The sequence below is a fragment of the Meriones unguiculatus genome (genome assembly GCF_030254825.1).
Source record: "Meriones unguiculatus strain TT.TT164.6M chromosome 13 unlocalized genomic scaffold, Bangor_MerUng_6.1 Chr13, whole genome shotgun sequence".
Lineage (NCBI taxonomy): Eukaryota > Metazoa > Chordata > Mammalia > Rodentia > Muridae > Meriones > Meriones unguiculatus.
Window position 1 is genome coordinate 2,442,398 of NW_026843580.1, and position 25,569 is coordinate 2,467,966.

Here is a 25,569-nt window from a genome sequence, read left to right on the forward strand (position 1 = left end):
CAAGCAAGATTTCTAGATTGAACATTAAGTGTAGCGGTCTTGAGAGAGAATTCCCTAAAATCTGCTGACCACAGCAAATAATCTCCTCTGGATAGAACTGCACAAATAAAGGTCTTCTTGTGTAAGGGAGTCAAGTTATTATCTGCTATGGTTTCAAAAAGAGTCACAGTAAAGGGAGCTGTAGGCCCATACAGTGAAACTGTTGACTTTAGTTCTTTAAGCCATTTAAATTCAATACTAACATGTTATCTAACTCTGTTACCTTGTGGATCCACAACTTCCATCATCGGGTATGCCATAGGAAACTCAGAAAAATCTTCTCCTCTTTTTCTTGCCCTGTCCATAACCTGTTCAATAGGTGACATAAAGTTATATTTCTTTTTAGTTTGTTTAAATGGAACCAACTCCATACAGGAGGAGGAGGAGGCCAGTCAGAATTAGCAGCCTCTTCCTCTAATTTAGCCTCATCCTCTGTATCTGAATCTTTTTCCTCATTAGTATTATCCTCCTGAATTTTTTGTAAGGCTCTCTGTACTGACCCATACAAATTTTTCCTTTTTCTCATTCGAGGCTCCTCTTCCTCTTTAGCCACCCAATCATCTGGATCAGAAGATCCCTGAGGCGCTTTTTTGCCTTCTTCTTTTTGAGACAATTTTTTCTTCCCCAACTTCTTATAAATGCACTCTGACAGAGTTCATAGACTCCTTAGTACTTTCATCTAATTTTTCTCCCTTAAGAGCCTCATTTTTCAAAGCCCATAATGCAAGAGTTGTAGCTCCAACATCCTTTTCTTTTAACTTTTCCCCAACTCGGTCCCACATAGCTAAATTTAAACTTCCACTTTCTGGAAACCATGGGCAAAAATGACTTCCCTGATCCAAAAAGTTTTGCAGAGCTTTTGTTTTAAAATGTACTCCTCGTGTCTTAAGACCCTGTTTAAGAGATCTGATAAATCACACCTTACTAGTTCCTTGCCCCCATAATGGCCACCTGATTGTACCTGAATCAGTTGCTTAGCATGCGCACCTGCGGTGCGTATAGTTGGCCTCAGCTGGTCCTCAATCTCAGAATCTCGGGTTTTGGCACCCACTATCACCGACCAGCAGTGACACCTGGACACCTCCTGAGTGAAGGCTGGGGAGAGAGGGAAAAGGCGACAAAAAGAGGGACACCAAGTCTATGCTTTGCTCAAGGTGTCAGTGTAATGGACTTCAGGTTTACATTTAAGTAGGCAGAAAAGTACAAGCAGTTTCTCACGTAGGAGCTTTACTTGGTCAAAACAGAGGAGAGCTCACTCAAGGCTACACAGAGCCTGCTGTCTGGTTACCATAGTGGCAAGGAATTTACTATCTAGTTCTCATGGTCAGAACCTCTGCTGTGAAATTGCCAGAGTCAATCTCTTAGCCTCCAAGCTTAGATAGTAACTAGGACTGAAAGGCCGAGTTCCACTGCACAGATGCGCATTCCAATTTGCCAATAACTCCAAATGGGCTGCCACAAAACCTTATCTCAATGAGAGGAAGAAAGAAAGAAGAAAGAAATAAAGAAGGAAAGAAAGAAAAAAAGAAAGAAAGAAAGAAAGAAAGAAAGAAAGGAAAGAAGGAAGGAAGGAAGGAAGGAAGGAAGGAAGGAAGGAAGGAAGGAAGGAAGGAAGGAAAGAGAAACAAAGCAAAAAGAAAGGGTAAAAATCATTTAGCTGGGGGGAGGGGCAAGATGGCAGCGCCGGGAGGACTCTCATTCTGAGCAGCAGCACAGCAGGATCAGCACAGTGAACAGCAATCAGAACTCTCGGCCATAAAACACAGTCATTGTGTTTCCCAGGTGAGAGGATACCCCACGGTGGGGGATTAACCGCGGAAGAGATCCCGGTTCCGCCAGACGCTTGGCTGCCGGCAGCCAGCCCCAGCCCCAGCCCAGAGCCACATGCCAGTGTCTCTGGTCACGGTCCCAGACTGAACCTTGGGCACCACACTATCAGAGACTGGAATTTTCAGTCGAGAGATAACCCCAGGGTACAGGAAACGATTGGGACCGGCCTTAGGTCACCCAGACATCCCCTGGAAAAGACTCGGGCGGGTTCCACGGGCTCCCCAGGAGCCAGCCCTGAGCCAGAGCCGGGGACCCAGGTTCCGGCACAGAGCCCTGCCTGCCTGCGCGCCTGATTCGCCGCCAGAGATAGAAACGGCGGGTCTGATCTCAGAGCACTCAGCTCACCCCCAACCTGAAAAGGTCCCCGGAAAATTACCCAGCTTAGGGAGCCACTCAGGCTCCCAAAAGCTGCAAAGGCAGACACAGGCAGTTTCTGCGCACCAGACAGCTGGCAGAGACTGAGCCGCCATCACACAGCTGTGCTCCAGGCACAGGCAAATTTCTGTGGCCAGCCAGCTGGCGGACACTGAGCAGTGTGCACCAGGGCAAAAAAAGACACTAGGAGTCCGTGTCTGTACTGGAAACTGTACTGATCTAAATCACCCAATCCTTCCCTAGAAAAAGTCTAGCAGTCTAGTGGGGCCGAGGCGCCAGCACTCAGCTGTGCTCCAGACACAAGCACAAACAGTTGAGGCGCGCCTGATGTCCAACTGGGTCACAGCAGCTGATCATTAAATTTGCAACAAGAAACCCAGAAACAGGGCAGCTGCCCTCAGGACTTCCCTGGCTGAGAGGAGAACCCTCTCGACTAACAAAGACCACAGTTACCACTCAGGTCTATATCCCTGAGGTGAGCAACTCCTGAAAAAACAACAGCCATCCAGGGACTATACCCAAAAAGCTGAGAAGACATCCTTCAGGAAAAACCAGCTTTCTGCAAAGGGGATTCTCTCCACCACAGGATCCCCAGGAACCACCAGAAAATAACCCCAAACTCCTAAGATAACACAATGGGTAGAGGCCAGCGTAAAAGCTCAAGCAACAAAAGACAGAGCAATATGGCATCTCCAGAACCCAGTTACCCAGGGGCAAGTAGCCCTGGACACCCCACCATAACTGAAATCCAAGAAGATGACCTAACAAGTATGCTCATGAAGATGATAACAGAGGAAACAAATAAGATTCGTAAAGACATAGAGGAAGATAAACTCAAACAGAATATTGCCATCCGTAAAGAAATAGAGGAAGCTGCAGCCAAACAGTTTATGGCCTTTAGAAAGGAAATGCTTAAAACACTGAATGAAATGATAGAAACAGAGTTGAAGGAACTAAAAGAAAAACAGGAAAGTACAATCAGACAGGTGAAGGAAGTAAACAAAACAACTCAAGACCTGAAGATAGAATTGGAAAAATTAAAGAAAACACAAATGGAAGAAATAATGGAAAGGAAGAATCTAGGGAAGAAAACAGGAACTACAGAGGTAAGCATAACCAACAGACTAAAAGAGATGGAAGAAAGAATCTCGGGTGTAGAAGATACAATGGAAGAAATCGATGTATCTGTCAAAGAAAATGTTAAATCCAAAAAATTCCTGACACAGACCGTCCAAGAAATGCAAGACAATATGAAAAGACAAAACCTAAGAATAATAGGTATAGAGGAAAAAGAAGACTCCCAGAAAATATTTTCAACAAAATCATTGAAGAAAATTTCCCCAAGCTAGAGGAGAGGCCAATAAGAATACATGAGGCCTACAGAACACCCAACAAATTTGACCAGAAAAGAAAATCCTCCCGTCACATAATAATCAAAACAGTAAGTATACAGAACAAAGAAAAAATACTAAAAGCTGCAAGGGAAAAAGGCCAAGTAACATATAATGGCAAACCCATTAGAATCACACCTGACTTTTCAACAGAGACTATGAAAGCCAGAAGGGCCTGGACGGATATCATGCAGACCCTAAGAGAACACAGATGTCAGCCCAGGCTACTATACCCAGCAAAACTCTCAGTCCTCATAGATGGAGAAAACAAGATATTCAATGACAAAAACAAATTTCAACAATACCTACAAACAAATCCAGCATTACAGAAGACACTGGAAGGGAAAATACAACCCAAGAAAGCTAGCTACATTCAAGAAAACACAGGAAATAAATAACCTCACTTCAGTAAAACAAAAAGCAACCAAGCACACAACCTGATGACCACAGCCAACATCAAAATCAAGAGATCTAACAGCCACTGGTCATTAATCTCTCTCAACATCAATGGACTCAACTCTCCAATAAAAAGACACAGATTAACAGAATGGATGCGTAAACGAAACCCAGCAATCTGTTGCATACAAGAAACACACCTAAGACACAAAGATAGACATTACCTGAGGGTAAAGGGTTGGAAGACGACTTTCCAAGCAAACAGACCCAAGAAGCAAGCAGGAGTAGCTATTCTAATATCTGATAAAATAGACTTTCAACCAAAATTAATCAAAAGAGATGGGGAAGGACACTTCATACTCATCAAGGGAAAATTCCACCAGGAAGACATCACAATCCTGAACATCTATGCCCCAAATACAAGGGCACCCACATTTGTGAAAGAAACATTGATAAAATTTAAAGCACATATAGATCCACACACATTAATAGTGGGAGACTTCAACACCCCACTCTCAACAAAGGACAGGTCAACCAAACAGAAATTAAACAAAGAAACAATGTCTCTGACAGAGGTCATGAATCAAATGGACCTAACAGACATTTACAGAACTTTACACCCAAACACAAAAGAATTTACCTTCTTCTCAGCACCTCATGGAACCTTCTCCAAAATAGACCACATAGTGGGTCACAAAGCGAGCCTCAACAGATACAAGAAGATTGAAATAATCCCATGTATCTTGTCTGATCACCATGGAATAAAGCTGGACCTCAACAATAACAGAAATAACAAAAAGCCTACACACACATGGAAACTGAACAACTTGTTACTAAATGACAGCTGGGTCAGGGAAGAAATAAAGAAAGAAATTAAAGTCTTTCTAGAAATCAATGAAAATGAAGACACAACATACCCGAACTTGTGGGACACAATGAAAGCAGTGCTAAGAGGAAAGTTCATAGCACTAAGTGCCTTCAAGAAGAAATTCGAGACAGCTCATTCAAGCACCCTAATGGCTCACTTAAAAACCCTAGAAAAAGAAGAAGCAGACACACCAAGAAGGAGTAGACGGCTGGAAATAATCAAACTCAGGGCTGAAATCAATCAATTGGAAACAAATAAAACAATTCAAAGAATCAATGAAACCAAGAGCTGGTTCTTTGAGAAAATCAACAAGATCGACAAACCCTTAGCCAGGCTAACTAAAAGGCAGAGAGACACCACCCAAATCAACAAAATCAGAAATGAAAAGGGGGATATAACTACAGACACTGAGGAAATCCAAACAATCATTAGGACTTACTTCAAAAGTCTATATGCCACAAAATTTGAAAATCTAAATGAAATGGACAATTTTCTTGATCGATTTGACTTACCAAAGCTGAACCAGGACCAGGTAAATCAACTAAATAGACCTATATCCCCCAAAGAAATAGAAGCGGTCATCAAAAGTCTCCCATCCAAAAAAAGCCCAGGACCAGATGGCTTCAGCGCAGAATTCTACCAGACCTTCAAAGAAGAGCTAACACCAATTCTCTTCAAACTATTCCACAAAATAGAAACAGAAGGAATATTACCAAATTCATTCTATGAAGCCACAGTCACCTTGGTACCTAAACCTCACAAAGACTCAACAAAGAAAGAGAATTTCCGGCCAATCTCCCTTATGAACATTGATGCAAAAATACTTAATAAAATACTTGCAAACCAAATCCAAGAACACATCAAAGATATTATCCACTATGACCAAGTAGGCTTCATCCCAGGTATGCAGGGGTGGTTCAATATACGGAAATCCATCAATGTGATCCACCATATTAACAAACTGAAAGAAAAAAACCACATGATAATCTCCCTAGATGCTGAAAAAGCCTTTGACAAAATCCAACATCCATTCATGTTCAAAGTATTGGAGAGATCAGGGATACAAGGCACATATCTAAACATAGTAAAGGCGATATAAAGCAAGCCTATAGCCAACATCAAACTGAATGGAGAGAAACTTAAAGCAATCCCACTGAAATCAGGGACAAGACAAGGCTGCCCACTCTCTCCATATCTCTTCAACATAGTGTTGAAAGTCCTTGCTAGAGCAATAAGACAGTTGAAGGAGATCAAGGGGATACAAATTGGAAAGGAAGAAGTCAAATTATCACTATTTGCAGATGATATGATAGTATACGTGAGTGACCCCAAAAACTCTACCAGGGAACTCCTACAGCTGATAAACACCTTCAGCAAAGTGGCAGGATACAAAATTAACTCAAAAAAATCAGTAGCCCTCCTGTATACAAAAGACAAAAGGGCTGAGAAAGAAATTAAGGAAACAACACCCTTCACAATAGCCACAAATGACATAAGGTACCTCGGAGTAACCCTAACCAAGGAAGTCAAAGACTTGTATGAAAAAAATTTCAAATCTCTGAAGAAAGAATTAGAAGAAGATATGAGAAGATGGAAAGATCTCCCATGCTCATGGCTTGGTAGGATTAACATAGTAAAAATGGCCATCTTACCAAAAGCAATCTACAGATTCAATGAAATGCCCATCAAATTACCAACACAATTCTTTACAGACCTGGAAAGGAAAATTCTCAACTTCATATGGAATAACAAGAAACCCAGAATTGCTAAAACAATCCTCTACAATAAAAGATCTTCTGGAGGTATCTCCATCCCTGATCTTAAGTTGTACTATAGAGCAACAGTTTTAAAAAACTGCATGGTACTGGCATAGAAACAGAATGGTGGATCAATGGAACCGAACAGAGGACCCAGAAATAAACCCACACACTTATGGACACCTGATCTTTGACAAAGACGCCAAAACCATACAATGGAAAAAAGATAGCATCTTCAACAAATGGTGCTGGTCTAACTGGATGTCTACATGTAGAAAAATGAAAATAGATCCATACTTGTCACCCTGCACAAAACTGAAGTCCAAGTGGATCAAAGACCTCAACATAAAACCAGACACATTAAATTGGCTTGAAAAAAAAGTGGGAAATACCCTAGAACTCATTGGTACAGGGGGAAACTTCCTGAACAGAACACCAACAGCACAGGTTCTAAGAGCAACAACCAATAAATGGGACCTCATGAAACTGAAAAGCTTCTGTAAAGCAAAGGACACCGTCATCAAAACAAAGCGACCACCTACAGATTGGGAAAGAATCTTCACCAACCCTTTATCTGACAGAGGACTCATATCCAGTATATATAAAGAACTAAAGAAGCTGAAAAGCAACAAACCAAGTAATCCACTTAAAAAATGGGGAACAGAGCTAAACAGAGAATTCTCGGTAGAGGAATACCGAATGGCAGAGAAGCACTTAAAGAAATGCTCAACCTCACTAGCCATTAGGGAAATGCAAATCAAAACAACCCTGAGATTTCACCTTACACCCATGAGAATGGCCAAGATCAAAAACTCAAGTGACAACACATGCTGGAGAGGTTGTGGAGAAAGGGGAACCCTTCTCCACTGCTGGTGGGAATGTAAACTTGTACAACAACTCTGGAAATCAATCTGGCGCTTTCTCAGACAACTATGAATAGCGCTTCCTCAAGATCCAGCCATACCACTCCTGGGCATATATCCAAAAGAGGCTCAAGTACACAAAAAGGACATTTGCTCAACCATGTTTGTAGCAGCTTTATTTGTAATAGCCAGAAGCTGGAAACAACCCAGATGCCCCTCAACTGAAGAATGGATGCAGAAATTGTGGTACATCTACACAATGGAATATTACTCAACAATGAAAAATAAGGAAATCATGAAATTTGCAGGGAAATGGTGGGATCTGGAAAGGATCATCCTGAGTGAGTTGTCCCAGAAGCAAAAAGACACACATGGTATATACTCACTCATATAGACATACAACATAGGACAAACCCACTAAAACCTGTGCATCTAAAGAAACTAAGCAAGAGAGAGGACCCTAACTAAAACGTCCAATCCCCATCCAGAAAGGCAAAGAGGATGGACATCAGAAGAAGAAGAAAACAGGAAACAACCTAGGAACCTACCACAGAGGGCCTCTGAAAGCCTCTGCCCTTCAGACTATCAAAGCAGATGCTGAGCCGGATGGGCAACTGTTGGGCAGGTGAACGGAATTTTAGGTAAGAACTGGGAAATAGTAAGAGCTGGAGAGGACAGGGTCTCCACAAGGAGAGCAACAGAACAAGAAAATTTGAACATAGGGAACTTCCCAGAGACTCATACTCCAACCAAGGACTATTCATGGAGATAACCTAGAACCCCTGCATAGATGTAGCCCAGGGCAGTTCAAGTCCAATTGGGTTACATAGTAATGTGAAGAGGGACTGCCTCTGACATAATCTGATTGGCCTGCTCTTTGATCACCTCCCTCTGGGGGGGGGAGCAGCCTTACCAGGCCACAGTAGAGGACAATACAGCCACTTTTGATGTGAACTGACAGACTAAGATCAGAAAGGAGAGGAGAACCTCCCCTATTAGTGGACTTGGGGAGTGGCATGCAAGCAGAGGGAGGATGGAGGGTGGGATTGGGAGGAGAGGAGGGAGGGGCTTATGGGGGGATGCAGAATGAATAAAGTGTAATTGATGAAAAATTTAAGAAAAAAGGGAAAAATAATTTAAGAACCTTAAATGACTTTCAAAATTGGAGGAAAACATGGAGTTAGTCAATTGGCATGGAGCACGTCTCGCCCCTGGGGGCAATGGTCTCCTGAACCTACTCAGACCTCGGACACCACCACTGCTAGTTCTAGAACTGACGCAGGATGTTCCATCGAGGGGTTAAGGCTTCTCATAATATTTCCTATAAGCCCACACCTGTTTGTTTATATCCCCCATTTTTATTCATTATTAGCCAGATAGAGCCAAGTAATTGTGGTAATGATACTTGCTTTTTTGCCCAATGCTGGAACGCTAGTAAATTTAGGTATGCCCTGGTTACTCGCATGCCCCACTGGGTGCCTGTGCCCATTGATGCCCCTCAAGCTATGACTCTCTTCAGACAGAAAAGGGATCTTGGAATTACAGCCACCATTGTTACTACCATCTCATTGACGGCTGTTGGAGCTACCACCAGGGCATTAGCCATGAGTCATACTGGGCAGACTGCTCAGACCCTGAATAATCATTTAGCCAATGTAGCTCATGACTTAGTTGTACATAAAGGAATTAATGCTCAACTAAAGGAAGCTTGGCGGTGTTCAATCAGAGGATTGACCTCTTGCAGGAGCAAATTGATACCCTCTGGCAAATCGCTCAACCTGGCTGTCAATGAAAGTATGCTGGACTTTGTGTCACTAGCATACAACATGAGAATTTTTCCTGTGCTGCAAATCTGTCTAAACAATTGTCGAGCTATATTTTAGGTAATTGGACTGGAGAATTCGATACTACGATGGAGCAGCTGAGAGTGGCCATTGTCACAGTAAATTCTACTGGAGTGGACACAGGAATAGCCACAGGATTATCAACATGGATTGCTGCAGCCATGAATCATCTGAAGGAATGGGCGGGCATGGGAGTGTTAGCAGGCCTTCTGGTGTTGGTCTCCTTGGTTTGCCTGTGGTATATATGCAAGATTAGAGTCTCACAACAGTGTGATGCAGCCATGATCATTCAGGCCTTTACAGCCATTGAAGCAGGACATTCTCCCCAAGCATGGTTGGCTACCATAAAAAGCTAAAATGATACGCTCAGGATGCGAGGCTAAGCACTGCACTCAGGGTCAGCAGCTTTGGATCCAGAGAAGAGCATGTCTGATTGGATGCGGGTTGATGCCCCAGGTCCCGCCTCTGAGAAAAAGGTATCGGACGGGTCTGATGCTCTTTGGGTGGATGACACCTAAATGAACATCTGTACAAAGTCCCAATTTATTTCTAATATCAGAGATCAGACCTCTACTCTTGCCTGATGCATCTAAAACAAAAAGGGGGAACTGTAGAGAGCTGCGGAATGCTATGCCTTAAAGATGGAGCTGGTTTCCGCCTTCCACCTTCCCGATGGTGAGTGCTCTCTGTCACGAACAACTCCACATTTGGCTAAGGCCAAGGATCTGGCTTGCTTCCATGTATGTGGACCTATCTGCATTGCCCCCGTGGCACGCCTGGGTTGGCTACCCAGAGGCTATTTAAGCTGTGGGCTGGCTTTCCCCGGGGTCCGAGGATTGTTCAATGTTCCTGAATAAACTGCATTGAAAAAAAAAAAAGACAGAAATAAAATTAAAAAGTTCAAAAAAAAATTCATTTAGCTGGGAATGGCAAAACTTTCCTTTCATTCCAGCATTCATGAGGCAGAGGCAGCAGATCTTTGAGAGTTGTAGGTCAGCCAAGTCTGCATAATAAATTCCAGGCAGGACTGTCAGGACTATGTAAAGTTAGAGATCCTGTATCAAAAAAATTTAAAAATTAAAAAAAAAATGAAACAGCACATGAAACACACACACACAGTAAAATAAAGAATCCTGAGCAAAGTATATTAGATTAGATTAGCATTCATTAGATGAAACAGCATGATCAATAGCAAACTGGTGAGAAAAGTGTTTATTTGGCATATTTTTAATATTTACTATTGCTGTGATGAAATAATGGAATGGTAGTGGATGCATTTAATCCCAGCAATCAGGAGACAGAGGCAAGCAGATCTCAGAAGGTTCTAGGCCAGCTTAGTCTACACAGTAATTTTTAGGACTGTCAGGGCTAGAATTTAGAAAATACGAAAAGGAACAAAAGAAAGATGGCCTCAACTTAAGAGTGGATACAGAAATTGTGGTACATCTACACAATGAACTATTACTCAGCAATGAAAACCAAGGAAATCATGAAATTTGCAGGTAAATGGTGGGAATTGGAAAAGATCATCCTGAGTGAGCTATCCCAGAAGCAGAAAGACACACATAGTATATACTCACTCATATAGACATATAATATAGGATAAACCTACTACAATCTGTATACCTAAAGAAACTAATCAAGAGGGAGGACTCAGGCTAAAATGCTTGATCCCCATCCCTAAAGGCAAAGAGGATGGATATCAGAAGAAGAAGAAAATAGGAAACAAGTTAGGAAGCTGCCACAGAGAGCCTCTAAAAGACTCTTCCCTGCAGACTATCAAAGCAGATAGATATTATAAGACTTATGTCCAACTGCTGGGTAGAGTGCATGGAATATTATGTAAGAAGTGGGAAACAATAAGATCTGGAGAGTACAGGAGTTCCACAAGAGGAGCAACAGAACCAAAAAAAAAAATTGAACACAGGGGTCTTCCAGAGACTCATACTCCAACCAAGTGCCATGCAAGGAGATAACCTAGAATGCCTGCACAGATGTAGCCCATGGCAGTTCAGTATCCAAGTGGGTTCCATTGTAATGGGAACAGGGACTGTCTCCGACAAGAACTGATTGGCCTACTCTTTAATCACTTTCCCCTGACGGGGAAGGAGCATTACCAGGCCACAGAAGAAGACAATGCAACCACTCCTGATGAGATCTGATAGTCTAGGATCAGAAGGAAGGAAAGGAAGTCCTCCCCTATCAGTTGACTAGGGGAGGGGCATGCATGGAGAAGAGGGAGGGAAGGTGGGATTAAGAAGGGAGGAGAGAGGGGTTTATGGGGGGATACAAAGTGAATAAAGTGTAATTAATAAAATTTAAAATAAAAAAGAAAAAAGTAAAAATAAAAGAAAACAAAAAAGCAAACTGGTGAGAGAAGTATTTATTTGGTGTATTCTTAATATTTACTATTGCTGGGATGGAATCAAGGAATGGTAGTGGATGCTTTTAATCACACCACTCCAGAGGCAGAGACAGGCAGATCTCACAAAGTTCTAGACCAGCTTGGTCTACATAGTCAATTTCTAGGACTGTCAGGGCTGGAATTTAGATAATATGAAAATGAGCAAAAGTAAGATGTGGAGGAAAATTTTTGTTAGGCTTCTGCTTCATAGTTCAATATTGAAAAAAGTTGGTAGGGACTCAAACAGGGTAAAAATGTTGAAGCAGGGGTTAAAACAGAGGAGACAGAGGGCTTCTTATTCCTGGCTTGCTCAAAAAGGATTTCTCAGCCTGCTTTATTTTTTTTAATTTATATCTTTAATTTTTTATTTTTACTAATTACAGTTAATTCATTTTGTATCCCCCTGTAGCACCCTCCCTGTTCCCCTTCCAATCCAAGCCTCCCTCCCTCTTTCCCATCTGTGCAGCTCCCCTATTTCACTGAAATGGGAGGTCCTCCTCCCCTTCTCTCTGATCTTAGTCTATCATGTCTCATCAGGATTGGGTGTGTTGTCTTCCTTTGTGGCCTGGTATGGCTGCTCCCCCCTCAGGGGGAGGTGATCAAAGAGCAGGCAAATCAGTTCCTGTCAGAGACAGTCCTTGTTTCCCTTACTAGGGTACCCACTTGGAGACTAATTGCCAGGTGTTGCCTCTGTGCAGGGGTTGCAGTCATCTCCATGAGTGGACCTTGGCTGGAGTATCAGTCTCAGAAAAGACCCCTGTGCCCAGACTTTTTGGATCTGTTCCTCTCCTTGTGGAGCTCCTGTCCTGTCTAGGTCTTACTATCTCCCATTTCTTTCATAAGATTCCCTGCACTCTGTCCAAAGTTTGGCTGAGTCTCAGAATCTGCCTCAATACCCTGCAGGGTAGAGCCTTTCAGAAGCCCTCTGTGGTAGGCTCCTGTTCTGTTCTGTTCCCTGTTTTCTCCCATCCTATTTGCATTTCTGAATGGGGATTGAGCATCTTAGCCAGGGTCCTCCTTCTTGATTAGCTTCCTTAGGTGTACAGATTTTATTATATTATCCTATATTATATGTCTAATATGCACTTATAAGTGAGGATATACCCTGTGTGTCTTTCTGCTTCTGGGATACATCAGTCAGAATGATCTTTTCCAGTTCCCACCATTTACCTGTAAATTTCATGATTTCCTTGTTTTTAATTGCTGAGTAATATTCCATTGTGTAAAAGTACCACATTTTCTATATCCATTCCTCAACTCAGGGGCATCTGTGCTGTTTCCAACTTCTGGCTATTACAAATAAAGGTGCTACAAAGATGGCTGAGCAGATGTCCTTGTTGTATACTTGAACATCTTTTGGATATATGCCTTAGCAGTGGTATAGCTGGAACTTGAGGAAATGCTATTCCTGTCTGAGAAAGGGCCAGATTGATTTCCAAAGTGTCTATAGAAGTTTACATTCCCACCAGCAGTGGAGGAGGGTTCCCCTTTCTCCACATCCTCTGCAGTATGTGTTGTCACTTGAGGTTTTGGTCTTAGCCATTCTGACAGGTATAAGGTGAAATCTCAGGGTCATTTTGATTTGCATTTCCCTGATGACTGAGAACATTGAACATTTAAGTGTTTCTCTGACATTCGATATTCTTCTATTGAGAATTCTCTGTTTAGTTCTGTACCGCATTTTAATTGGATTACTTGTTTTATTGCTATTTAACTTCTTAAGTTCTTTATATATATACTAGATATTAGCCCTCTGTCTAATATAGGGTTGGTGAAGGTCCTTTCCCAAGCTGTAGGCAGTCGTTTTGCTTTGAAAATGAAGAGTTTAAGTTATCCTGGGTATAGTTAGCCTGAGTATAACTCCACTTTGAAATAAAGAGCCATCTTGACTGGGAGCTGAATTCAGGTACCAGGAAATATCACAAAAAGTACACCTGGCAGAAAACAAAGTTAACTCTCCTAGCAACAGGCTCCAGGAAATATCACAGAATAAATGCTTCATAGAAAATAGAGACAAACTCCCTGGCAATAATCAATGGTTATCAGTTGGAAATTGGGTGGAAAATTTCTCCCCAATATTTTGGTTACAGTTTAGAAAAATAGCCATTATGATTATATGCCTTATACATTGTGATTGTGTGCCTCAGAAAAGGTCACCCTCCCCTACTAAACTTCACCTAATTCTGTAAGGCTAAGGCATGTGCCTCCTTGCTTGCTGCCATGGAAACCCGCTGCTCACAGACTTTTCCTTTAAAAATCCTGTTCACTCCAAGCCAGAGGTCTCACTTCTCTACTGCTGTGTCAGGGAGACTTGTGTCCCGAGTTCTAAAGCTCTCATAATAAAGCTCTCTAACAACTGTATCGAGTCGTCTCCTGGTTGTTGCTGACGGTCCCGAGAACCTGGCATTACAACAACAGTGTCCATTCCTTTACTGAAGCTTTTCAGTTTCATGAGGTCCCATATATTGATCATTTCTCTTAGAGTCTGTGCTGTTGGTGTTCCGTTCAGGAAGTTGTCTCCCGTAAAAATGAGTTCAAGGCTCTTCCCCACTTTTTCTTCTAACACATTTAATGTCTGGTTTTATGTTGAGGTCTTTGATCCACTTGGATCTTAGTTTTGTGCAGGGTGATAAATATGGATCTATTTGCATTTTTCTACGTGTAGACATCCAGTTAGATCAGCGCCAGTTTTTGAAGATGCTTTTTTTTTTTCCATTGTATTATTTTGGCATCTTTGTAAAAAATCAGGTATCCATAAGTGTGTGGATTTATTTCTAGATCTTCTACTTGATTCCATTGATCCACCAGCCAATTTATATGCCAGAACCATGCAGTTTTTATTACTGTTGCTCTATAGTACACCTTGAGATCAGGAGATACCTCCAGAAGATCTTTTTATTGTAAAGGATTGTAGCAATTCTGAGGGGTTTTTTGTTATTCCATATGAAGTTGAGAATTTTTCTTTCAAGGTCTGTAAAGAATTGTGTTGGTAATTTGATGGGATTTGCATTGAATCTGTAGATTGCTTTTGGCAAGATGGCCATTTATTATGTTAATCCTGCCAAGCCATGAGCAAGGGAGATCCTTCAAACCAATGATATCTTCTTCTAATTCTTTCTTCAGAGAGTGGAAATTTTTTCATACAAGTCTTTGACTTGATTGGTTAGGGTCACACCAAGGTACTTTATGTCCTTTGTGGCTATTGTGAAGGGTGTTGTTTCCCTAATTTCTTTCTTAGCCCTTTTGTCTTTTGTATACAGGAGGGCTACTGATTTTTTAAGTTAATTTTGTATCCAGCCACTTTGATGAAAATGCTGTAGGAGTTCCCTGGTAGAATTTTTGTGGTCACTCAATTATACTATCATATCTTCTGCAAATAGTGATAATTTGACTTCTTCCTTTCTGACTTCTATCCCCTTGATCTCCTACAATTGTCTTATTGGTCTAGCCAAGACTTCAAGAACTCTGTTGAAGAGATATGAAGAGAGTGGGCAGCCTTGCCTTGTTCCTGATTTCAGTGGGATTGCTTTAAGTTTCTCTCCATTGAGTTTGATGTTGACTATAGGCTTGCTGTATATTACTTTTACTATGTTTAGGTATGTGCCTTGTATCCCTGATCTCTCCAAAACTGTAAATATGAATGGATGTTGGATTTTGTCAAATGCTTTTTCAGCATCCAAGGGGAACATCATGTGTTTTTTTTCTTTCAGTTTGTTTAAATGATGGCTCACATTGATGGATTTCCACATATTGAACCATCTATCCATGCCTGGGATGAAGCCTACTTGGTCATAGTGGATGATATCTTTGGTGTGTCCTTGTATTTGGTTTGTATTTATTTTTTTGAGTATTTCTGCAGCAATGTTCAAAAGGGAGATTGGCCTGAAATTCTCTTTCTTTGTTGGGTCTTTGTGAGATTTAGGTACCAAGGTGACTGTGACTTCATAGAATGAGTTTGGTAGTGTTCCTTCTGTTTCAATTTTGTGGAATTTTTGAAGAGTATTAGTGTTAGCTCTTCTTTGAAGGTCTGGTAGAATTCTGTGCTCATACCGTCTGGCCCTGGGCTTTTTCTGGTCCCATCCAGAAAAAGCTTTTGTTGACCACTTCTATTTCCTTAGGGGCTATAAGACTATTTAATTGATCTAACTGGTCTTGATTCAGCTTTGGCAAGTGGAATCAATGAAGAAAATTGTCCATTTCATTTAGATTTTTGAATTTTGTGGCATATAGTCTTTTGAAGTAAGACCTAATGATTGTTTGGATTTCCTCAGTGTCTGTAGTTATGTCCCCTTTTTCATTTCTGATTTTGTTGATTTGGATGGTGTCTCTCTGCCTTTTAGTTAGCTTGGCTAAGGGTTTGTCTATCTTGTTGATTTTCTTAAAGAACCAGCTCTTGATTTCACTGATTCTTTGAATTGATTAATTTGTTTCTAATTTATTGATTTCAGCCCTGAGTTTGATTATTTCTATCTGTTTACTCCTTTTTGATGTGTCTGCCTCCTTTTTACCCCTAAGGCTTTTAGGTGAGTCTTTAAGTTGCTTGCCTTAGATGTTTTGAATTTCTTCTTGAAGGAACTTAGTGTTTTGAACTTTCCCCTTAGCACTGCTTTCATTGTGTCCCATAAGTTTTGGATTCCCCCAGTGTGTGAATAAATTGGCTCCATTTTCCGGTCACCCAGCTAAAACCCAGAAGAGATCCTGGGTTCTGCAGGCACTCAGTTGCCATACCAGAGTGATACCCCTTTGTGTCTTGATCACCTTCCCAAGCTGAACTGTGGGCACCAAAACACCAGAGACCGACAGTCCTAGTCATAAGAAAACCCCACAATGAATGAAGCAAATGGGACTGACCTCAGCTCACCCAGTCTATCTCTGGAAAATGTCCCACAGATTGGTGGGTGCACAGCCTCCAGCCCAGAGCAGTTGTGAGCCCAGAGACCAGCTGCTTGCCCGACTATCTGTCACAGACAGAACTGTTGGCCCCAGGGCACCAGAGACTGGGTTTCCCTCTCAGGAGAAAACCACACAGTGAGGGAAACAGCAGGGCCGACATTAGCGCATTTGGCCATCACCGGCAACCACATCACCATACATGGAAAACTTCTTGAGAAATTTTCGCAGGTTCCTGCCCAGTCACCAGCTTGCAGTCACCACCCACCAGTGGCTGTGCATGCTACCCACCACTCCAGACACCACAGACTGTGTGTCCCTGTTGGGAGGAAACCCTACGGTGAGGAAAACATCTGGCCCTTCCTCAGGACTGGAAAAGTTTCTGGGTATCCAAAGGCTCCAGGCTTTAGCCTCTTGCTGCATGCATGCAAGCTGTGCTCACCTGCCACTGACTACCGCTTGGGTACTGGGGCATTGAGCTCCATCCTCAGACTTACAGAAGGCTGGGATCCCCGAGATCAGCCCCCAGATGCTGCTCCAAGGGACAACCAGCTATCCCTAACTAAAGTGACCAAGCCACTGGGCACTCAGGTTACAGCATCAGCTCACTAAAGTTACAGCAAGACACCCAGAAGCAGGGCAGCTGTCTCCAGGACTTCTTGGGGTGAGAGGAAAGCCACCTTGACTAACAAAGACCACAGTTACCACTCAGGTCTATACACCCGAGTTGAGCTTTGGCAATTCCTGTAAAACATCAGCCATTCAGTGACCATATCCAAATCTGAGGAGGCCTCCTCGAGGAAAAATTATCTTCCAGCCAAGGGGATTCTCCCTACCACAGGATTACAGGAAGAATGAGAAACTAACACTCAACACCTAAGATAACAAAATGGGTAGAGGCCAGCATGAAAGCTCAACCAACAATAGATAGAGCAATATGGCATCTCCAGAACCCAGTTATCCGGGGATAAGCAGCCATGGACACCCCAGTATAAATGAAATTCAATAAGATGACCTTACATCTATGCTTATGAAGAGGATAATAGAAGAAACAAATAAAATGTGTAAAGAACTAGAGGAAGATAAAGACAAACAGATCAGGTAATTCATAAAGAAATACGGGAAGCTAAAGAAACACAGATTATGGCTATCCGCAAAGAAATGTGGGAAGATTTAGCCAAACAGTTTGTGGCAGTTAGAGAGGAAATACTTAAATCATTAAAAGAAATAAAAGAAACAGAGGACTTTTCAAAAAAACAGCTCAAGGATTTGAGGGAAAATACAATCAGACAAGTGAAAGAAATCAACAAAACAGCTCAAGATCTGAAGATAGATATGGAAAAAATAAAAAAAATACAAATGAAGGAAATTTTGGAGAGAAAGAACTTAAGTAAGAAACAGGAACTACAGAGGTAAGCATAACCAATAGACTACAAGAGATGGGAAAAAGAATCTCAGGTGTGGATGATACAATGTAAAAAAATGATGTATCCATCAAAGAAGATTTTACATCTAAAAAGTTCCTGACACAGACCATCCAAGAAATCCAAGACAACATAAAAAGACAAAACCTAAGAATAATAGGAATAGAGGAAAAAGATGATTCCTTCCTCCAAGGCTCAGAAAATATTTTCAAAAAAATCATAGAAGAAAAATTTCCCCAACTTAAAGGAGAGTCCTATAAGAATACAAGAGACCTACAGAACATCCAGTGAATTAGACCAGAAAAGAAAATCCCCCCCACACAATAATAATCAAAACAGTAAGTATACAGAACAAAGACAAAATACTAAAAGTTGCAAATAGAAAAGGCCAAGTAACATATAATGGCAAACCCATCAGTAAATCACACCTAATTTCTCAACAGAGACTATGAAAGGCACAAGGGCCTGGATGGATATCATCCAGACCCTAAAGAACACAAAGAAAGAAGTGTGAAGAAGAAAGTTCATAGTCCAAAGTGTATTAATAAAGAAACTGGAATCATAAGAAAGAAGGGGAGTTAGTCTGATGGGGAAAGGATAGGAGCTCCACAAGGACCAAATATATCTGGGCACAGGGTCCTTTCTGAGACTGACATTCAACCAAGGACCATGTATGGATATAACCTAGAACCTCCACTCAGATGTAGCCTGTGGTAGCTCAGTAACCAATTGGTTTCCCAAAGTGAGGGGAACAGGGACTATTTCTAACAGGAACTCAATGACTGGCTCTTTGGTCTCCCCACCCCCGAAGGGAGGAGCAGTCCTTTTTAGGCCACAGGGGAGGGCTTTGCAGCCAGTCCTGAAGATACCTGATAAAACAGGATCAGATGAATGGGGAGGATGTCCCCCCTATCAGTGGACTTGGAAAGGGGCACGGTGGAGATGAGGGAGGGAGGGACTGGGAGGGAATGAGGGATCGGGACACGGCTGAGATACAGAGTTAATAAAATGTAAAAAAAAAAAAAGAAACTGGAGACACCTCACACAAGCAACTTAATGTCATACCTGAAAGCCCTAGAAAAAAAAGGAGACATGTGCAAAATAATTAGATGGCTGGAAATAATCAAACTCAGGGAAGAAATCAATAAATTAAAAACAAAGAGAGCAACTCAAAAATAAATGACAGCAGGAGCTGGTTCTTTGAGAAAATCAACAAGATAGACACAGCCTTAGCCAAACTAACTCTAAAGCAGAAAGACATTATCCAAATCAACAACATCAGAAATGAAAAGGGGACATAACAACAGACACTGAGGAAATAAAAACAATTTTTCTGCCTATATGCCACAAAATTTGAAATTTCTAAATGAAATGGCCATTTTTTGATAGATTTCACTTGCCATGAATCCAGATCAGTTAAACAAATTAAATAGGCCTGTATCTCCTAACAAATTGAAGCAGTCACCAAAAGTCTTCCATCCAAAAGTAGTCTAGGGCCAAATGGTTTTAGCACGGAATTCTGCCAGACCTTCAAAAATAGCTAATATCAATACTCTTCAAAATATTCTTCTATTCCACAAATAGAAACAGAAGGAACATTAGCAAAGTCATCTGTGAGGCCACAATCACCTTGTTACCTAAACTACACAAAGATCCAACAAAGAAACTGTATCAAACCAATCTCCCATATGAACATTGATGAGAAAATTCTCAATAAAATACACACAAACCAAGGACACATAAAAAATAAAATTCACGATGAACAAGTAGGCTTCATCCCAGGCATTCAGGGATGGCTCAATATACAGAAAAACAACAATGTAATCCACTGTATAAAAAACTAAAAGAAAAAACCACAGGATCATCTACTTAGATACTGAAAAAGCACTTGACATAATACAACACCTATTTATGTTTAAAGTATTGGAGATATCAGTTTTACAAGACATATACCTAAACAATAGTAAAGGTAATATAAAACAAGCCTAAAGCCAACATCAAATCAAATAGAGAGAAAACTAAATCCATCGTACTGAAGTCAGGGACAATTTAACGCTGCCCACTAACTTTCTATCTCTTCAACAGAGTGCTTGAAGTCCTAGCTAGAGCAGGAAGACAACTGAAGGAGATCAAATGGATACAAAGTGGAAAGAAGTCAAAATATCACTATTTTCAGATGATATGGTAGTATACATAAGTGATGCCAAAGATTTTACCAGAGAACTCCTTCAGCTGATAAACACCCTCATAAAGGTGCTGGATAAAAAAAAATTTAACTCAAAAAGAAAGAAAGAAAGAAAGAAAGAAAGAAAGAAAGAAAGAAAGAAAGAAAGAAATGAAAAAGGAAGAAAAGGAAAGGAAAGGAAAGGAAAGAAAAGAAAAGAAAAGAAAAGAAAAGAAAAGAAAAGAAAAGAAAAGAAAAGAAAGTGAAAAGTTCTGTAGATGTCTTTTGGGGCCATTTGATTTATGACCTGTTATTGTCATTGTATCTTATTTAGTTTCTGTTTCATTGATTTGTCTTTTTTTTTTAGTTTTTTTTAAATTTTATTTTTCTTATTACATTTTTTTAATTCTGTATCCCAGCTGTATCCCTCATTCCCTACCCAATCCCACCCTCCATACCTCATCTCCTCCCTGCCCCTTTCCAAGTCCACTGATAGGTGAGGACCTCCTCCCCTTTCATACAACTCCATTTTGTCAGGTATTTTCAGGACTGGCTGCAAAGTCCTCCTCTGTTGCCTTACAGTACTGTTCCTCCCTTGTGGGGTGGGGAGGTCAAAGAGCCAGTCATTGAGTCTTTTGATGAGAGTGGTGAGTTGAAGTCTCCCAGTATTAATGTGTAGAAATTGATATGTGGATTAAGTTTAATAATGTTTCTTTTATAAATGTGCGTCCCCTTGTATTTGGGGCCTAGGTATTTAGACTTGAGATATCATTGCCTGTAGCTTTGCTGCACTCAAAAGACAAATGGGCTGGGAAAGAAATTGGGGCAACAACACCCTTAAATATAGCCACGAAAATCAGAAAGTGTCTTGATGTAACTCTAACCAAGCAAGTGAAAGACTTGTATGAAAAATTTCAAGTCACTGAATGAAGAAATAGCAGAGGATATTAGAAGATGGAAAGTTCCCCCATGTTCAAGGATACACGTTATAGGCCTGCCCATAGACTGATCATATTAAGGCATTACTCAAATGAGTCTTCCTCCACCCCAATGGCTCAGATTTGAGTCTAGTTCACAGAAAACATTCCAGGACATGAATAAATATGAGACAAAAGGTCTATAAATGTTTTAGACCATATGAAAATGTTAAGAAAGAGGTAGTAATATTTTTATAAATGTATGAGCTAATGAATGCTCAAAAATCTTAATAAGTGGTTGTTTACAGTATTCTTTTTATTTAATTTTTTATTCATTTTAAAAATTATTATTATTAGTTACATTTTATTAACTCTGTATCCCAACTGTATCCCACTCCCACATTCCCTCCCAATCTCACCTTCCTTACCTCATCACCTCCCTGCCCCTTTCTAAGTCCACTGATTAGGAAGGACCTCTTCCCCTTTCATCTAACCCTGTTTTATCAGATATCTGCAGGACTGGCTGCAAAGTCCTCCTCTGTGGCCTAGAAGGACTGCTCTTCTCCTGGAGGTGGGGAGGTCAAAGAGCCTGCCATTGAGTTTCTGTCAGAAATAGTCCCGGTTCCCCTTACTATGGGAAACCAATTGGTTACTGATCTACCACGGGCTACATTCGAGCAAAGGTTCTAGGTTATATCCATACCTGGTGCTTGGTGGAGTATCAGTCTCAGAAAAGACCCCTGTATCCAGAAATATTTGGTCCTTGTGGAGCTCTGATTCTTTCCATGTCATGCTAACTCCCCTTCTTTCATATGATTCCCTGCACTCTGCCAAAGGTTTGGTTGTGAGTCTTATCATCTGCTTTGATGCACTGCTAGGTAGTCTTTCAAAGACCCTCTTTGGTAGGCTCCTGTCCTGTTACTTGTTTTCTCCTACATCTGATACACATCACATTTGTCTTTTTAAGTGAGGATTTATCATCTTACCCTGGGTCCTCTTTCTTGTTTATCTTCTTTAGGTGTATAGATTTCATTATGTTTATCATATCTTATAGGTCTATATAAGTGAGTATATACCATGTGTGTCTTTCTCCTTCTGGGAAACTTCACTCACAATGATCTTTTCTAGATTCCACTTGCTCTGCAAATGGCAGAGCACGTCAGTCTTCCTACAATATTCTTATTAGGATAATGATAGTAGCAGAATAGGCAGACAAATCAGTTTTAAAGAACATAAATCTGAGAAATCTCCTGTGTTATTTCTAAATGTTTACTCATCAGATAATTAAGATTGAAAAATAAGAGCATACTTCATTGATTATATACTTATTCAGTTAAAGTGGAAATAGAATATGATGAAATGATCTCTTAATCCACTACTTTAAATGAAAATTAATGTGCAGGGTTCTGCATTCACATTTGTTTCTGTAAGGGAGCATCTGTGAGAAGCTGTAGAACAATCACCACAGTGCTGCATTCAGCTCAGCCTGACTCAGACTAAATCTTTTATATCAGAGAAATTGGTGTACAGCTGATGGGCTGCTTGTGTTTGTGTCTGTGGTGGTGTTCAAAATATATCTGTATATTACATCTTCTTTGTTAGTTGTCCCAAGAAAAGGGGAGTTATCAAATATAAACAGAATGCAAATTCAGAGAAGATTCTGGAGATGAATAAAGATCAGTGGAAACAGAAGAGCAGACACCAAAGGTGTACTTTTCAGTTAAATGATTGCAGGGCAAACACATCATAGACCTTCAGGAAATGCCTTAGAAGACTCTCAATGGCCGTTCTGACTGCGTACAAAGTAAAGGCCACATAGTAATAATTTGTGGAAAGAGAGACCTCAACTATAAGGCTACAGGCAAGAATGGAGGAAAGTGCTCAGGATCAAGATAGAGTTGGAGGAGGAACCATTTTCACTGCTAATACACATAAGAATAAAGCAATGGAGAACATAATCCAGGATGATTTTTAGACATCAGGTCAACATCCTAGAACACTTGCAGTTGCTCTGTTTGCTCCGTTTGGTCTTCTTTTACATATTCCAGAAACAACTATATAATACAATTTTGTTTAAGTGTATTCAGAAAAATATGTTTGGGAAATGCATTATAGAAGAGAAAATTGTTAATCCTTTCTAGTAAAAATACTGTTTTTGTGACATGAACCACTTTGACTATTTTAGCTATATAAATGTTGAATTTTTTACATGATATTATCATTTCATCCATCATATACATAGCTCATGTAACCAAAAGTATACACTTTTTCACCTACAGGCTTGTTGCTGCATCATATAGAGAAAAACACATATACGTAAATGTTGTTACCTGAGCAGCTGAAAGTAGAGACCAGAGGAAGAGGAGAGTAATAAAGGATTAGCTATGATAAAGTAGAAGAGGCTCTGTCCAGCATTAAAGTACCCAGTCTTCTATGACACAAAGTTGTGGTTTTATATGAGACAAAATATGATTCTTAAGAAATTATATCTACCTTGAATTACTCCATCAAAATATGAATTATTGAGTCTAGTTATAAAATTTTGAATCTGTGTTGGTCTATGCTATGTTATTTAAAAACCAAATGTGTCACCACCCTCAAATATTTGATGATTTTTTTAATATATGAAAATATTTCTTCCTTTACGGTTGTTGATTTTTTTTATTAGCACCCCACCATGGCTTTAACAAATACACAATAATGTTATGCCAAAAACAGTTCACCTTCATAAGTATATTTTATGTTGAAAATTTGTATCATTTGTCTTTCTACTGGTGTTCATGTATTTACAAACACTATTGCTCTATTTCAGAGTGTTTTTGAACTGATTTAAAAAATGTAGGATGGTTGTATGGGTAAGCTCACTTTATTTCCTCTATACTATAGAGAGTCACACTTTAACATTTGCCATTAACTTGTGTAAGAAAAACAGAATTTTTTGACACTATTACATATTCTTGCATATTAAAGAAAAGCTAAAAACAGCCTTAAGTGGATACCATCACAGAAAGATCATTTTGGTGAGCACATCCATATAAATGAGACAAAACACTGGACACATAGCAAACAGATAAATTTTTTAAATCTGTCTGAGAAAAAACAGATTAGCAAAAAAATAATAATAAAATCAAAACACTGCTGTGCAAAACAAACAAAACAAAACAAAACAAAAACCACATATACAAAGATATGTGTGGAGTACAAAATTGCCACCAAAATGTCATGGTAACTGTCCTGTTGTGAAGTAAGCTCCATGAAACATAATCAAGAGTTGTCAGTAAAGCAACATTCCAGGCACTCAGTAGTCTTTGCATTCAGCAACATCGACTGTACTCACAAGAGCACATTTACACTTAAAGAAAGCATAGAAGTACAGGCCATTATTAGATTAAATTATCCACACTCTAATGTCACAACACTGAAAATATTTAACTAGTCTGGCATTACAAGTCTGACAAAAGCAGATCCTGAAATTCCACTGTCATATGAAGAAAAAAAAAAAACAAAAAACAAAAGGAATAACATGAAAGTTATTACTTTTCCTTTGAAAGAAAAAGTGGAAAGTATACTTGAAGAGATTTAAGAATGGAAAACAGAGAATGTGAAAAAAATAAGGAAGTTTTAAACTAAATCTTTTCAGGCACATGAATTCTGCACTTGTATAATAAATACTTGTACTTACTCTATATCAATTTCATTAGGAGAGAATGTGTTCTTTGTATCAGGAAAAATGCCCCGTGTGTAATAAATATGAAGAGGAAAAAAATGCACCAATCATCATATCTCCCTGATGGTAAAAAACTTCGTTTGTAGTTACATAGCATTCATTGTCAGAAAAGGCCTAGACAAAATTTGGAATATACAAGAGACAGAAGATAAAAATCCAGAACATCACGTTAACATACATATAGACTGAGCCATAAGACTAGTGAATACAAATTTAACAATGTCCAGCAGGTATATATTCACCTCAAGTTTTTGTGAACATGTGTTTCTCACTTTGTTAATGAGTGCAGCTGTCACCCTAATCACCCCAAGTCCTTCCTGACACTTCCTCCACTGCCATTGAGAGTTCTGAAATTCTTTCTTCCCTTAGGCTCTGCATCTGAGGTCCTGGTTAATGCTTGAAAACAAGTTGGAAAATATATTTTGGATCTTCTGCTCTAACCACAGGCGTCATGATTTCATCCAAGAATGTAGACAGCCCTACATGAGGGATCAACTTTCTGATTGGGCTGTTTTGGCCAAGTTTGAAACAAGGAACTTTTCTTAGGAAAACACCTTCAGCTGATGAAAACATGCTACAGCAGAGGTTCCTGTGATAGGAGACTCAGGAGAAGGCCAGAAAATGTTCATGCCATGTACACACAAAGAAAATAAGGGGATCATGCTTTTTCAATATAAGAT

General features: G+C 40.2%; 1 protein-coding gene across 1 annotated transcript in view; it reads right to left on the reverse strand.

Annotated features, from left to right (window-relative positions):
* The window catches only part of LOC110543396 (vomeronasal type-2 receptor 116-like), a gene marked incomplete at its 3' end in the record, with an annotated part of 47,890 nt that extends 22,836 nt beyond the window's left edge, over window positions 1–25,054 (reverse strand). Inside the window, 2 exon segments of the mRNA XM_060375823.1 lie at window positions 24,845–24,927; window positions 24,929–25,054. Of these exon segments, the coding sequence (XP_060231806.1) occupies window positions 24,845–24,927; window positions 24,929–25,054 (209 nt within the window).
* Window positions 25,055–25,569: the final 515 nt, after the last annotated feature.